General features: G+C 41.1%; 2 protein-coding genes across 5 annotated transcripts in view; both read left to right on the forward strand.

Moving 5' to 3' along the window:
- Positions 1-1,387, forward strand: part of xirp2a (xin actin binding repeat containing 2a) — a 53,512-nt gene extending 52,125 nt beyond the window's left edge. The window contains exons 9-10 of the mRNA XM_077512506.1: positions 1,041-1,174; positions 1,259-1,387. Coding sequence (XP_077368632.1) covers positions 1,041-1,135 — 95 coding nt within the window. The 3' untranslated portion in view covers positions 1,136-1,174; positions 1,259-1,387. The remainder of the gene's footprint in view (positions 1-1,040; positions 1,175-1,258) is intronic.
- A 7,030-nt stretch (positions 1,388-8,417) lies between these two features.
- The window catches only part of LOC144013524 (beta-1,3-galactosyltransferase 1-like), a 114,899-nt gene continuing 107,928 nt past the window's right edge, over positions 8,418-15,388 (forward strand). For 3 of the 4 annotated variants that reach the window (XR_013282272.1, XM_077512514.1, XM_077512515.1), the window contains exon 1: positions 8,418-8,542. The gene's annotated coding sequence lies outside the window, so the exon portion shown is untranslated. The remainder of the gene's footprint in view (positions 8,543-15,388) is intronic. The other variant, XM_077512516.1, reaches the window with a different exon arrangement.

Here is a 15,388-nt window from a genome sequence, read left to right on the forward strand (position 1 = left end):
TGAAGCAGGACAGAAAATGCTGACATTGTGGCCCAGTTTCCGCTCCCGGTTTGAATACTTGTAGGTACATTCAGATAGTCTGTGGTTTTCCACATTGCAAGTCGAGTCCAGTTTATATTTATAGCCCTTAATCACGAAAGAGTCTCAAAGGGCTTCACATGCCCACGGTTGACAAATATTAACGACATCCCGTGATCGAACCACAAGAGGGCAAGGAAAAACTAAAAAAAAATAAAAAAAACATCAGGAGAAAAATGAGAAACCTTGAGAACCACTTGAAGTAATGCATCCAGGCTCCTGATAGGAAACCAGGATTTGCATTAAATCGTCTTATGCATTCTTGCAATGCTAATCACAGTGATACTGCAAGAATGTTTCTAATACAAATAGCAGAATACATCTGCTGGATCCGGTACCTGGTTTGTAAGGTCCAGCTCATCAGTGTTTATTATTCTGGTTGTAGTTTGCATTCATGTAGGACAGTAATGTATCATATTGAGAAGTGTTTAACTGTTGTTGAAATTTCCATGAAAGGAGATGGGTTATAATTGAACGCGCACACTGACATGGGACCAAGTGATCACAAACATTTCTTACTACAATATGACTACACTCAGCACTGTCAGTCAAGGATTTACAGTATTAGGATTATTATATTTTCAATTTTTGACCTCGCTCTTGTATTGCATGTCATTGCTGCTTGAAAATGTTCTTTAACACATTCACTGCCAGCCCAGCAAAAATGCATTATTTGACGTCTTTTTCCGTCAATGGCAGTCAATGACTTAAGATGAGATGTAACCAAAATTGATGGATTTTTAAGCAACATTTGCCTTAAAAAAAAAAAAAAAAAAAAGGAAAAAAGGAGGCTGCAATATAATCACAAAATATATTGGCACATTGTTTAACACATTCACTGCCAGCCCAGCAAAAATGCATTATTTGACGTCTTTTTCCGTCAATGGCAGTCAATGAGTTAAGCTGCATGCTGCTGTTAATGTATTTTCATGTAAATTAAATGGCATCTCCTCTTTGTGCAGAAGATTCGAGTTCCAGATTCCGAACTGTGCAGGGTGTGTCGGAAGAGGGTGTACCCCATGGAAGCTCTGATTGCAGACAAGCAAAACTTCCATAAAAGCTGCTTTCGCTGTGACCACTGTAGAGGCAAACTAAGGTGAAGTGACCCCTTATTGTAAATATTTTATTGTGCCTATTTTTTCCGAGCGTTTACCTGCTCTTTGTGCTCCTTCTTTAATAGTCTTGGCAACTACGCATCTCTCCATGGACGAATGTATTGCACGCCACACTACAAGCAACTCTTCAAGTCCAAAGGAAATTATGACGAAGGATTTGGACAAAAACCACTCACAGAACGATGGAATTACAACCAAAAGGTTTCATTTGAAAAAACGTCAATCAAATCATCCTCGCCTGAAAAGAAAGTCAAGAATTCAAAATCTCCCCTTGCTCAGAGCAAATTTATTTATCAGGATTGTGACACAAGCTCAACTGGAAGCGGACACACCAAATCCACAAGTAAGATTTCTGTTGTGTGGCCGCCCCAGACTGATTCTCCCAAGAGATCCTTCACTATTGAGGAGGAGCTGAAGTTGATGAAGCCATCATGGCCCCCTGCAGAGGCTGCAGTCCAAGACAAAGAAGTCACTGGGCCAATAAAGCCTGCAGTGAAAATGGACGTCATCCCCCCTGCCCAAGCAGAAAATGGACAGCGGGAGAATGTGCGATGCAGTGCTGGTTTAACCGCAAATATGAAAACAAAAGATGAGACTGCAGTCGAGGCCTCGGTTTGTCCTGCCTCTGGCTCTCAGGAAGCGGCAGGTGAGGGTGCCAGCCAGGAAGTGAACAACAGCGCCTTCGACGCTTTGCCTCCACTAGACTCTGTTGAGGAGTCTGAAGTGAAGGAGCAAAGTGAAGAGAGTGTGGATGGATTTGTGAAAAGTGTGATGGAGACGCAAGAAGAGCGGATTGCGGAGGAAGTGACAGTAAGTGGCAGACGGACAGATTCTGCAACAGTTGAAAATGTGGCTACAGGGAGAAATGAAGAAGAGTTACGGGCGACCTTACCAGATGACGAGGCCTTAAATTCAAACGTCAACAATAACAACAACAACAACGGAATGCTGCTTGACCATCACGTCTTGTTGCAAGGGCTGACAGATGATGACGAAAAGGGATTTCAGTCCAACCTTTTGACAGACGCGAGTAGAACTGCGGATGTTTTCCAAGCTGACTGCAGTGACGAATCAAACTGGATGCCAAGTGAAGTGCTACAATTGGCACAGAGGGATGATGCCTTCGTGCCAGCTGGTGCCAAATGTGCTGAGGCCACGCTTTCAGATCCAGACGTTTTCACACATTTTCCAGAAGAGAAAGCCGAGGGAACGCTTTCTTTCAATATGGCGCAGGCGGATGAGGCAAAGATTAGCACGTCAAGTTTCCTGGAGGACATCTTTGCCGGTCTCAGTACCAGCGGCTCCACTCTGCTCTCCGATTTCCAATTTGACATCTTTGGGAAATCAGGTGGGGAGGGGCCTCCGCCGTCAGCGCTGGACGACCTTTTGGATTTGGGGCGAGAGCAGCGGGAAAGAGCAGAAGATGAGAGGAGAAAAGATGGGAGCGGCTCCAGCGCCTCTGCGTGGGCCCATGACGACACTCTGACAGCAGAGGAACAGATCAAGAGGAACCGATATTATGATGACGACAGCGACGATGACTATTAAATACCAACCATTGCGGTGCAAAACCAGAATCAGACCGCATCCCCCCCCCCCCCCCCCCCCCCCCCCCCGCTCCATATAATGTGCACGTCCATGGAGAGATGAACTGCTCTCATTTTATTCACCTAGCTTTCTGCAGTTTTAGCAAAGATGAGCTGCACCTGGTGTGCACTCTTAACATGAATATTTGCTCTTGTATGTTGCACAGAATTCACAAATGACTTGCTGCAATTGTATTTACAATAATACATTTCACATAAATAGAATTATCTGAAAATGATTGCTTCAATGAATATATTTGGGCAGGTTTTTCCTTTTTTTTTCATTTATTGTCTGCGTTTTGGGTGAAATAAAGCTTCATGAACTCAACAGTTTATGACTTTTTAATGAGTAAGTGCAGAGAGAAATGAGAGCAGCAGTGGCGCTGGGGTGTTTGATATACCACTCACACACATAACAGGCAAGAAGGGATCTCTTTGGAGAGAGGTATATTGATTTTTACTCATACAGAAAAACTTTCATTTTTTCATTTGGTACTACCACTCCCAGTTTAGTTACCGCTTCTTCCTATACAGAAAAGAAGTTATGGCGCTATTATCAATTACCGTAGCAAAAACAACTGGTTTCACAAAACAGATTCTGGGTGGGCTCGACATTCTGCCGACAACTCCCTTTTGTATCTAAGGAAACCGATGTTACCGGTTCAATAATTCAGCATCCTTTTCCTAAATTTACTTCCTTTTATATTGTGCCATTTTTTTCAAGCAATATCTGGATTGACAATTCATAGTAAAGGCTCATTTCATTCATTTTAAATCATTTGATTCTTTTGCGTTGCACTTAAACTAGGAGGAAAATCTCTCTTGTAATTTCTGCTCTTTTTGCAGAAAAAAAAGTAGCAAAGTGCAGGAGGACTAAAATACTTCATTGGCTGCAGTACTCTAACAGAAGAATAATTTAGAGTGATAGCAGGATCTTTTTGCTTTTACGTTTTATTCAGCATTAGAACAGCGAAGCCAAACTTTTCTTAATACTGTAATATGTTATCCGCTAGCTGCCTACATAAAAGCCGTTTTACAACACAGAGGATGATCATTTGCTCATCTTGTATTCAACTTCTCCCCTTCAGAGGCAGCGGGGCACTTGTGGAGTCGGTGGCACATTGCTCAGAGGGCACTTCCAGCAAACAGGGCAACTATTCTCAAAATGAAGTACACATCATGCTACATGTAATTATGCTACTGATCAGCTGGTTCAGCTGCCTCTGCACCACTCCATAGTGGCCAAGGAATTAAATATCTAAACCGTCAAATTCTGAGGTAAAACATCACAGTAATGTTTGCAGTTTTGCGTGTCTGTTTTTTTTTTTGCAAACTTTTTTTTTTTTTTTATAGCAAATCCGTCTCTTCCTTGGTGAAGTTCGGGTGTCTTCAAAGCTTCCACTATGTGTATGACTTCCCATACCAGACAAGTGTGCCACATTTAAAGTGATGGAGAAACGCCGATTTGATCGGACACCGGAGTCGGCCATTTTGACACCCAAATGGAGCAGACCTTTTCCGTCTAACTGCACCAAGCTGCGCCGGCCTACAAATTTGCCAAAATATTGTTTGGCAGTGTGCCAGCCCTGCGCTGGGCACGAAAATATAGCACTTTACATAATTTTTCTAGACCTTTGCATCAATACATTTTCTGAATCTGGACTGTTTTTGGACCAGCCCCCCAATGACAGCTGTACTTTAAAATAAATTAAATTGTACAAGCACACTGTTCCAAATTATTACGCACAGCAGTGTTTCACATTTGTAGCAGTAGCAGGTTGTATTTGCCGAAATCAAAAGCTATTTGAATCAAAACATGTTAACTGGTCAAGTTCCATTTTAACAACGATTTAAATCACTTGATAGCGACTTCGCACTTCTTGCATCCATTAAACTTGAACTGAGTTTCTGGACAGCTTCTGTTTGTATCCAGGATGTCAGAATAGCCTCCCAGACCAGTTGATTGGATGTGAAATGCCTGTGGAAAAAAAACAAAAAAAACAGTGTAGATGTTCTATTTTTTTCTACAGTTGCCTTTCCCAGTCTCCACTGCCCCTGAATCAAAAGGAAGTGCTTCAACTTGTGTTACCTAATGTAGAAATTGTTTGCGTATCACGCTACGACAAAATTGTGTCAAGTACAAATGCTGATTGGCTCGTAGCTCTTGGAAACCAGTAGCCACAGTAACAAAAAAAAATTCATATCAAGCCCTGCAAACAGGGTAGTAGACCCTTCAGACCCGCATTTATTCTTCTGGGCAAAATTTAATTTTTGCTGATTTTGACTGTTTTGGGGGGTTATCTCACGTTAGACTCATTTTAGTTGTTATACTGTAGTGGACGCCAGGATAATATGGCTGTAACGTGTTGTGAACTTAAGCTTATATGCAACATTTTTAACATAAACATCATGCAAATTAACTTGCGATTGGTTATGTGAGATCCAATCATGAACCACAAGTACTGTTGACATCATTCAAATTATGTTATATTGATTTAGACATGCAAATATGCCATGTCCACTGCAACCGTCTATGGGTCTGAAGGGGTAATTAAAATGCTCATAATTTTTTTTTTTTAATTGATATTGACTACAGTGACTATCTATTAACGTTTAAATTACTTCTTAATTTGTCATAAAGTGGCTACTGGAAAAGTTTGACTCAATTTACATTGGTTGCTTGGAAAAATCTGTGCAAGGTTTTTCATCTCTTGGAGGCTGATTTGCTCAACATTTTTGTCACCTCTGAGTAATTAGTCGTCCGCGTGGTAACTGTTTGCTGAACCGCAACCTGCTCAAGGGCAACACAGTGGGACAGGTGGTTAGCGTCTCGCAACCTTGCAATGAGTGCATTTCTGTGAGAAATTAGCATGTTACGCAAGTATTTGCATTTTAGGTGCAATGAATCACTAAATGTGAGTGTAAAATGGTTGTCTGTATTTCAGCATTCAAAACTGCTGGAAAGGACTCCACTTAGCACTTACAAGTTACGACATTCAACCTCAAAAACGTAAGTCAAATCAAATATAACATTATTTTGGTTTGTACAAAGTAAATAGGAAGTAACATTTTTCATCAGTTGTGAAATATTAATTTATGCAGAGAGGATATTTACATGTCTACACATCAAATTCCAAACAATGTTAAATAGCAATAGTATAACTGCTGTATGGGTTGAGTTTAAACAATATTTTAGCGTGTCTCCTGAAGTCCAACCTCTACATATCAGTGAAGTTGGCTACACCAGTTTTCCTCACTGAGTCCCAACTAATTAATTTTCTGGAATATAGTGCACATGTCTATCCTGTGATTGACGGGGGATGATAATCTCTCATACTAAATCAACTCAGTTAGGCTGCATCTTCTATGTCACCCCAAACAGGAACTGGCCTGAGGGTCATATGGCAAACTGTTGTATGGGGCCTCTAAAAAAGTGTGACGAGTCTGACGACACATAATAAGAACTGACAGAAAACATAAAAATCCATAGAGGCCGATTATACATACAGTGATACCTCGGCTGACAAACGCTTAAGCTCACGAACTTTTCGCCTCACGAACATTAAATTCTCGAGCATATAGTCTCTGCTGACGAACTAGTTTTCGGCGGACGAACCAAACCACCAAACCACGCGGTCCTGGCGGCCACGAGAAACTGACGCACGCTCACGGCGTCCCAGTTCGTCACCCCCTTTCTTTTAGTGCGGACGCGGTTTGTGTTTGATAGACATTTTGGACCATATTGAGTGTACTTTTGCTATTATGGGACCGAAAAAGACCCCACCACAGGCTAGTGTTAAGCCTAATGCTACGTTCTCGCCAAAAGCGAGGGACGGCGATTGACGGCGTTGCGTTTGCATTGTAGTCAATGGAGTTCGCGCCACTAAAAAAAGCGAAAGTGCTATCACGTACCTCAAAAAAGGAGAAAATAGTGCCACGGCAGTTTAGTCCCAGGAAAGAGGTGAAAGTAGTTTGCGGTGCTCACTTTTTGTTGACTCGCTAAAGTGCTCCACTTCCTTGTTCACCAAGGGACACGCCTCCTCCGCTCCGGTGAGCACGAAAGCGCGAATGAGCAGCAACCGTTCCATAAACACTCTACGCGGTGAAACGCCCGCGAATGAAGTAAGTCTACCATTGCTACCATCCTTAAGAACTACCATCACAAAGGTAAATAAAACGACTTTATTATACAGTACAGTTTATTTCTTTAATTACAATATAATAGCACATTTATTATACATAAAATAAGGTATATTTTTGTGTAGTTTTAAGGCTTATTTAGTAGAAAATTATGTTTTATAGGGACCTGGGAACGGATTATTCTCATTTTAATGGTTTCTTATGGGAAATAAATGTTCGGAAGACAAACTTTTCGCCTTGCACACACTTTCTGGGAACCAATTATGTTCGTGAGCTGAGGTATCACCCCATGTTTTCACCGGATGCGGTTGCGGTGCGGTTGCGGTGCGGTCCGGCGACGCAAGCAATTAGATTCCATTCATTCGAATGGTGCAGTTTACACCGCTTGCGGGTGCGTTGCGTGTCGACTGCGTCTCAGCTGCGGCGTGCCGCAGGCCTTCCGCAAGGATAGACCTATTTTCTATTTTTGCCGGACGCCGCAGCGGTAGGCCTCCGGCAAATGGCAAGCTAGCACAAAACACATCGAGCAGGACAGGAAGACCGACGCAGTTTCACAATAAATTTCCGGTTACCTCTCAGAATAAAACACTCGCCAGCTCCTATTTCGCAAGCTTTTCAGCAAAACGTGACGTGGGCGTCGCCGGGCCATGTGCTCATTCACGGTTTAGACACCAGCGAACATGGACGAGGAGAGGTTTATATTGGAGGTGGAAAACCACAAAATAATATATGACACGGCACATCCTTTTTATAAGGACAACCAAAAAAAGGATGCTGCATTGAATCTCATAGCATAAGAAGAAGAAAAGGTTAAATCAAAAGAAGTCCACCTCTCTTTCTGCTTCTCTGTTGAGCACAGACTTTCTGTATGTTTGTCGTTGTGAAATGCCACATGCGCGCGGTTGGGAAGTGGGCGGCGACGGAGCTGCCGGACCGCAGCTGTGCGGAGCCGGTGTGGATTGACAAAAAATTGACCCGCCCACGCAGTCAAGACGCACCGCACCGCAGACGCACCGCACCACAACCGCACCGCACCCGCATTCGGTGAAAACCCGGGGTCACTGTACATATAACACTTGCGCCAGACACCTGGGCACCCCCAAATCAAATTCTGCTATAGGCGGAGTGAGTGGTTTAAAACATGAAAAGTGTTACGTTTTATAAGTCATTAAAAACACAGTACGGTATGGATATGTCTCCAAAAACACCCTTACTATGCACATAGAGAAGACTTTAGTGAAGTTGACGTCGCCAGCTGAAACGAGTACAAGCGGGATACATCATACATGTGTGATGTTTGAATATCGTCGCTTTTTGCACAGATGTCATCATCAGAAACGTCAGTCATTTTCGCTAAATCGGCCTCAACGCTACACGGCAGCATCACGCCTAGTTCGGCTCGCGCCCCCTCCCTCGCTCCCGAGGCCGACGCTGATTGGCTACTATCGCTCCACACTAGCGGTGCTCTTATTGGGCGTCTGCTCTCCTCGCGCCGGTTGCAGCCTGCCCCCCAAGAGCGTGCGGCGCGAGCCACTGAACGCTGCACATCAAAACTGGCGACCGCTTTAGTGTCGACCTGATCGAATTCCTCGACAAGCTGGACAGCAGAGCAGGGGAGCACCGGTACGTACGCTGAAATTCTCTCAATTGTTGTTTCACTGTGTGCGTAATGCTCCCATGTGTTTGTGATTTTTTTTTTTTTTAAAGCACTCATTTTTACGCTGCAGGTGCGCTCATGCCACCGGACGAATGCTGTCTTTTTAAGGAAGTGAGGTTTATTGTATCATTTTTGCTGCTTCTAGTGTAAATAAATAGAAACGGGTGAATTTTTACTTTGCATTAGTTACTGCCAGTGTGTGGCAACTTGCGTGCCCGGATGATGCTGTGTTGGACAGTAATAAGAGTGGATGTGTCGTTTTAAGAGCATGCCATCATTTCAGTGACAAGAAGCCTTTGCTACTGCCGCCTGCATGTGCGAGAGAATGGGAGCATTGCAGAGATGGAGTACGTCCAGATTAGTGCATTGTGCATCTCATAATACCCAGCTCTTCATAGCCTAATAACAAGACTGCAGCTGGCTGCTAATCCATGTTAGTCAAATACATCACGCGCGTTTTAGTACACGCACACACACACAAAAAAAAATGTGCTCAGTCACTCAGGCGATGTACAAAATAATTTGAACTATTACTATCGGCAGGGACACATTCCGTTAAAAGTACACTTGAAAATACTTCATCAGTCAGGCAAATGGCAAAGCCACAGGTGGCGCTGTAACCCCCACCTGTAGGGCCATTTTATTTCATTTCATTCCAGTTCGAACACTTAAAAACTAATTTTCTGGAATGGTGCATTGGAGAAGTGTAGACTTACAGTGAAGTTACTCAACATTATTTTATCATTTAATATAAACCCAGTGCTCACTGTGGTGTTTTGTTTATTTCATTGACAAACACGGAAAACAATGCTTTATAAATTATTTTCAGTAACCCTGAGGCAAGTTTCACAACCCTGTCTTAAAGCTGAACTTAGCAAAAAAAAAAAAAGTTATGTTCACCCAAGCCACTACAAGAGACATTAGCCCATCTAAAATCTTGCTGTTTTCCTCCCAATATTTGATCTTTTATATTTTGTGTCAATGGGTGACATTCATCCACTCCACACTTACTGTAAATAAGTCCCAGAAATGGTGTACTTAAACGAACAAAAACATAAAATAAATAAATAAAGCTAACTAAACATATTATTTTGCATCTTTGTAGAAGAAAATAATCACACAATATTTACTTCCCCACCAGCTGCTTACATCTGCACTTATGTGATATTTGATTCCACACTAAAAAAATAATATTAAAGTCATCTTCGCTGGAGAAGAATTATAAACACAAAAGCTACAACAGTGGTGTATGTCTTTTGTCCAAATAGAACATTACTTTTTTTTTAAATTTATTTATTTGCAAACGCAATCTGTTGTAACAGACTGATTATTGTACAGTGTCACGGTGTGGGGTGTTGGTGGCAGGACCCAAATGCAGGAGGCAACAAAAAACCGGGCAAGGCAGGGATGCAGGTAAAAAAAAAAAGTATTTAATTAACAAAACTATAAACAAGGTACTATGGGAAAACTTAACTCGATCAAAAACAAACACAAGGCGTGGCAAGGAAAACAAGGACATGAACATGAACAGGCACAACAGATACTATGACTCCACAAGAACCAAACGGAAAACAGGGAACTAAATACACACAGGCTAATGACAATGACTAGACACAGCTGGGCAAGACACAAGTGGCAGGGGAAGCTGATTGGTGGATACACTGGGAAGGGAAGAAACACTCAGGTGGACGTGGTTTGACATAACGGGACAAGGGAGGAAACAAGGAACACATGACAAACGACCAAAAGACAAAAACCCACCCCCACCAAACCAAAACATGACATACAGGATTTACATGGAAAGGCAAGTTTTTTCTTCTTTTTTTAGTTAAAAGTGCTGTTTTGTAAACAGATAATTTGTTACTAGAAGAAAAAGCAAAGCACACGGAAACAAAACAAGGTCTTTCTTTTCTTTCCTTTACTTTTTTCTTTTAAACGGTGTGGCACTGCAGGCTTTCACCTTGTAGCCGAGAAGTCATATCCGATTATTCAAGACCACTGTCTTCGCTCACTTAATCCCCCTGTACCAATTTGGAAACATGCACTTGGGCAGTTTCTTTGACTAGCATTAAAAGATCAAGACACATCATCTCTTCCAGAGTCATGATGCGCTTTGAGGTCAATAAATCGGTATGTTCCACACGCTTAGTATTGTAATAATGCTTTGAGAGAGACAAGCCCGTCACGGGGGCTTTCAGCCTGTTTAATTCCACACACCTTCCAAATTGTCTTATTTGGGGCGATGTGCTGGCACATGACCAGAAACTGATGCTGTCGAGAATGATGAGCAAGGATGGTGTTTGTCTCTTCGAATTTCAGAAATATCCCACAGGTTTTCCGTTCATCTTCTGGGACATGACACACAGTGGTTTAATCTCAATTAGGAAGGTACCTGGCGCACATGAAGGACTTCATATGACGGTGATGGGAATTGGGGGGGGGGGCTTTACACGAGATGATTCTATTGTTTTCCAATGGAAAAAAAGTCACTCATGCTGCAAGAAATGCTCTCATTCTAGTAGTTTAGGACTGATTACAGTATTGACCATGAAATTACGCTGAATGGTAAAACCAGATGTTTCATAAAATCCCCTGCACACTGGGGATGTAACGATATACAAACATCACAATACGATATAACGATATGAAGGTCACGATACGATAATTATCACAAATTTGTGGGGGGTGTTGGCGATATTTACAAAAGATCACAATATTGTAAAAACAAACAAACAAAAACCTCATATTTTTTAAAAAAGCACAATATTGTGCTTTTGTACATAACAGCAATGCATATAAACCACCTACAATCTCTAATAACAATATGGAGGCACAAACACACATTGAACGCTTCACAAGCAAATTAGGTTCCCCTCATCTGACAATTAGCATAGATTTTAAACATAGAAGTCCAAAACATCCCTAATGAAAATTAAATTGCTCTAATAAATTAGCCACTAGAGGGTGCTAGAACTGCACAAATGGAAACCAACCTGACTTTTTTTTTTTAAACAGATGTGTTCCTTTTAAATATTGTGAACATGACCACGACAATATTGTGGCTGTTTTAATATCACAATATTGCCCTTATCGTTAGATCCCTACTGCACACTCCTTTAGTTCTTCACTTAATGTATCAGATGTTAAATATTTCAACCCTCATGTGGGTCTTCCATGTGAAGGCATCCTGCCTGCCTGTCAAGATTTATTGGACACGACAGAAAATATTGAAATATTTTATTTGTGACTGGATTAGATCTGCAAAAAGACCTCAGGCACAAACATAATTTCTTAATTAATACACAACAACAATGCATTTCATATAGGAAGTGTTTGGAATTCAATTTATTGTCGCAAGGCAGCCCACCCAGATGCAATAAATTGCCTCTGACATTGATGAATGGTGGCTGTAAAGTGCACGCTGGGATGTACTCGTAGTATTTCAAACCAGCGGATTGAATTGCAATATACGACGTTGACGCACATTTTTGCTTTTGATGCGCCTTCTCTTGTCCACAATGTTCAAAGGGAGAATCAGTCAGTTTGTTGCTTGTTACACTGGCAGTGTTGGTGCCTTCAGGGAGCCTCACAAATGTCAGCGTTGCTTTTTGTGAGTCTCCCGGGGAAGCTACGCTTTATGAGAGGCCTTTAGATTTGTTTCCCCCTTTGCATTCCAGTTTGTTATACTTGTAATTAGACATTCAAAACGTCAGATATAGGTACAAAATTAAATAAAAACAATATGAATAATGCTGACTTTTAATTTTAATTGGCAGAGAGCAATGATTATGTATTGCTTGTTTTGTTTTTTTTTCTCCCCACAATCTGGGCTCTACTTTTACTAGTAGTAAGCAGCCTGTCGCAGCCCACACTTGTCGGTGAGAGAACTAAAGCCATCTCACAGGGCGACGTGGAAGCGTGCTTGCACCTGCTCACGAGATGGAGTCCGCTGTAACACATCTGTTTGCTGGTGAGGGAACGAGATTAAGGCAGCAAAGCCTCTGTTGTTACAAAGCTGAGCGTGAATAGGGCGGCATGAGGGATGGCACTCGTAGAACTGGGCGATATGACCTTACAATAACATTTCAGATCTATCATTTATTCATTTATTTATTTATTTTATTTATTTACAAAAATCCAATTTGTGGTTCAAAATGTTTTTTCCTCCCCCCCATTTGCTTATTGAAAAAGCAAATGACATTTTTCAAAACATGCACTCTTTTTCACCCTTCTGGGCTCTGCTGTAATTGTCCTGATACCATACATGCTTTTAGAGCTGTCAAAATTAATAAATTATCAAATTAACAACAATTTAAATAATCAAGTAATAATTTTGAGCAATTTTTTAAACTGAATATTGTCCAAACAAATGGATTTTCAGCATCTCAACAGTAATTAATCACTGATTTCTGTAGTCTTTCGTGGAAGAAGAGCAATTAACTTCTGTGTTCAATCAAAATAAGACCTAAGTAATGACCAAACCGGTAACAATCAGTTTAAAAAGGTTGACCAGTACATCAATATCCCTTTTTTTTAATCGCTATATGAATATGAAATACAAAATAAACAACAATCACAGGTTAATAAACAGCTTTTGTAAAACACTTTAATGCAGAGCAAAATTGTATTCGATCAATCGATTAAACAGTATAATAAACGGTTCTAAAAAATAATCGATAGTGACAGCACTACATGCTTTGAAACATTTTTTTTCTATCCAGCATTTTTTCCCCTAAGCATTAACTTGCAGCAAATAAGAAATAATGAGAAATAATAGCATGACCATTTTCTTCACAAATAAAATAAGTGCTCCTTCTATTTGTCAACACATGTACTGTATGTGAGCACAATCCTTAATACATTATAATGTTCTCTTAACTGGAATTAAACTCGCCGGTCACTTTCTGGGAGGGAAAAAAAATGGCTAGCGGGGTCAGAGCGGGAAAGTCGCTTAATGTAGCGACCAAGATTGGCAACACTGAGCTTTTTTGTAGCCACGTTATAAGTGTAAGCATTTCAGGCCAATGGGAAGCCGCTAAAAAACGCCAAAACGGATTACAAAAAAATCTTCTCAACAATTAAATTCAGGTTGATCAATAAAATTCATAAATAGCCCAACCCAATTCACTTGTTTGATGAGGCAGACAATCATATCAATCCAGGTAAGACAAGAAATTTCCCAGAGGGAGCCATCCCAAAGGGATCAATAAAGTCAAGTGTAAGTCTAAGAAATAGGGTGTTTTAAAGTGTGCTTTAATTGTTTGTCCGTGGATTTTTTTGATGAAAGCGTGTAACAGAAATGCTTCCGAAAAGATCTGGCAACACAAAAAAACGTGCAGTATGTTTCCTCAAGTTTTTTTCCGTCACTCAATTCATACTGCTTGTGATTGTTGTCTGCAGCAGTTACTATAGCCAGAGGTCATTAATCTTTGTGGTGCTATTATAAGGAAACAATTAATCAATATTTTGAGAGGGGGGCCTTTAATAGGCCTCTACAGGTTTTAGGTTGTATTGTAGGAGACTCTGGAACCTAAACAACTGGCGCAGGGAGGAGGCAAGGGGGTCAACAAAGAGTCATAGCATGCTTTTCCTTGCTTGACCTTCTTGCTGAATAATGAACAGTCAACTACAATCTGCCGTGCATTACAATTCATGCATGCCTGCTTTTTACTCTTATTACTGGAAGCGTTTTTTACGCCGGTGTCATCTCATGTAAGGTCAGGAGGCTGGCACCACTGCGGCTGTAGTATTTATTTTGTCCTCCTTTGAAGCTATTTTACATTGATAAGATCTGAACTCGACTTGCACATTGAGCTCAAGTTACGGGTCTAAATTACTCAACCATTTCACAGAAGGGTTATTGGCAAAAATGACAAATGTTGATCTGTTTGCCAAAAACAGGTCAAATAAAGATAGTTTGATGCCGTCCACGTCATTAATATTCTCAGCTTTATATGTTGGTACTGCCTTCAACTGCACCAGAGGATATCCACCTTGACTATGACTATGGGCATACCATTACTACTGTAATGATAATAATAGTAATTTATCAGTGCTTTTCAAGACAACCAAGGACACTTTACAGGGCAGAGTAAGCTAAAATAAGACGCAAAGGGTCTGCATATCGGCAGGATCAATCTCGAGATAATGGACGATATTAGACAGTTGGACATTTTTTGTCATTTTGAGATTTCTCCACAAATATCTTCCTTGGGATCTCTAGTTTCATTTCTAAGTAGAACAAAAGTCAAAATTGTAATAGAAGTGTGTCAAAATAAGCAAGTATTAGACAGTATGCTTCGTAACTAGTGGGCGTGTTTTTAGCCGAGCTGCTAGCTATAGCACTGCGTCTTGCGCACCTTTTTAAAAACAACCTGACTTTCCTAGCCTCAAACGTAATTCATTACCGATTTATATAAATATTGTGAGGATAATCGAATCGGCTAACGGGTGGATGGATGGACATAGCAACCAGAAAAAGTCGAAACACACTCGTCAGCGCTCAGCACTAAAGTGAGCAGAAGTCATCCTACCTTGGAGCAGAAGCTGTCGTCATCGGAACGGTTACCGGCGAATTGTCATCCAAACAAACAGAGGTATTCTCCAGGATCATTTTCTTAATGAATCGATGTCTACTTTTAATTCAAATTAATACGTCAATATGTCAAACTTGGGGGGGTGCAGCCACGATACCCCCGGCTGCGCTGCTCCTTCAATCAGACCGAGTCGAGAATTAAAAGTTGTGGACATGCGCCAGTGCCTTGTATGCAATGTAGACTAATGTATCGTAAATACTAATGTAATGGTTTGAT

Source organism: Festucalex cinctus, chromosome 2, assembly GCF_051991245.1.
Source record: "Festucalex cinctus isolate MCC-2025b chromosome 2, RoL_Fcin_1.0, whole genome shotgun sequence".
Taxonomy (NCBI): domain Eukaryota; kingdom Metazoa; phylum Chordata; class Actinopteri; order Syngnathiformes; family Syngnathidae; genus Festucalex; species Festucalex cinctus.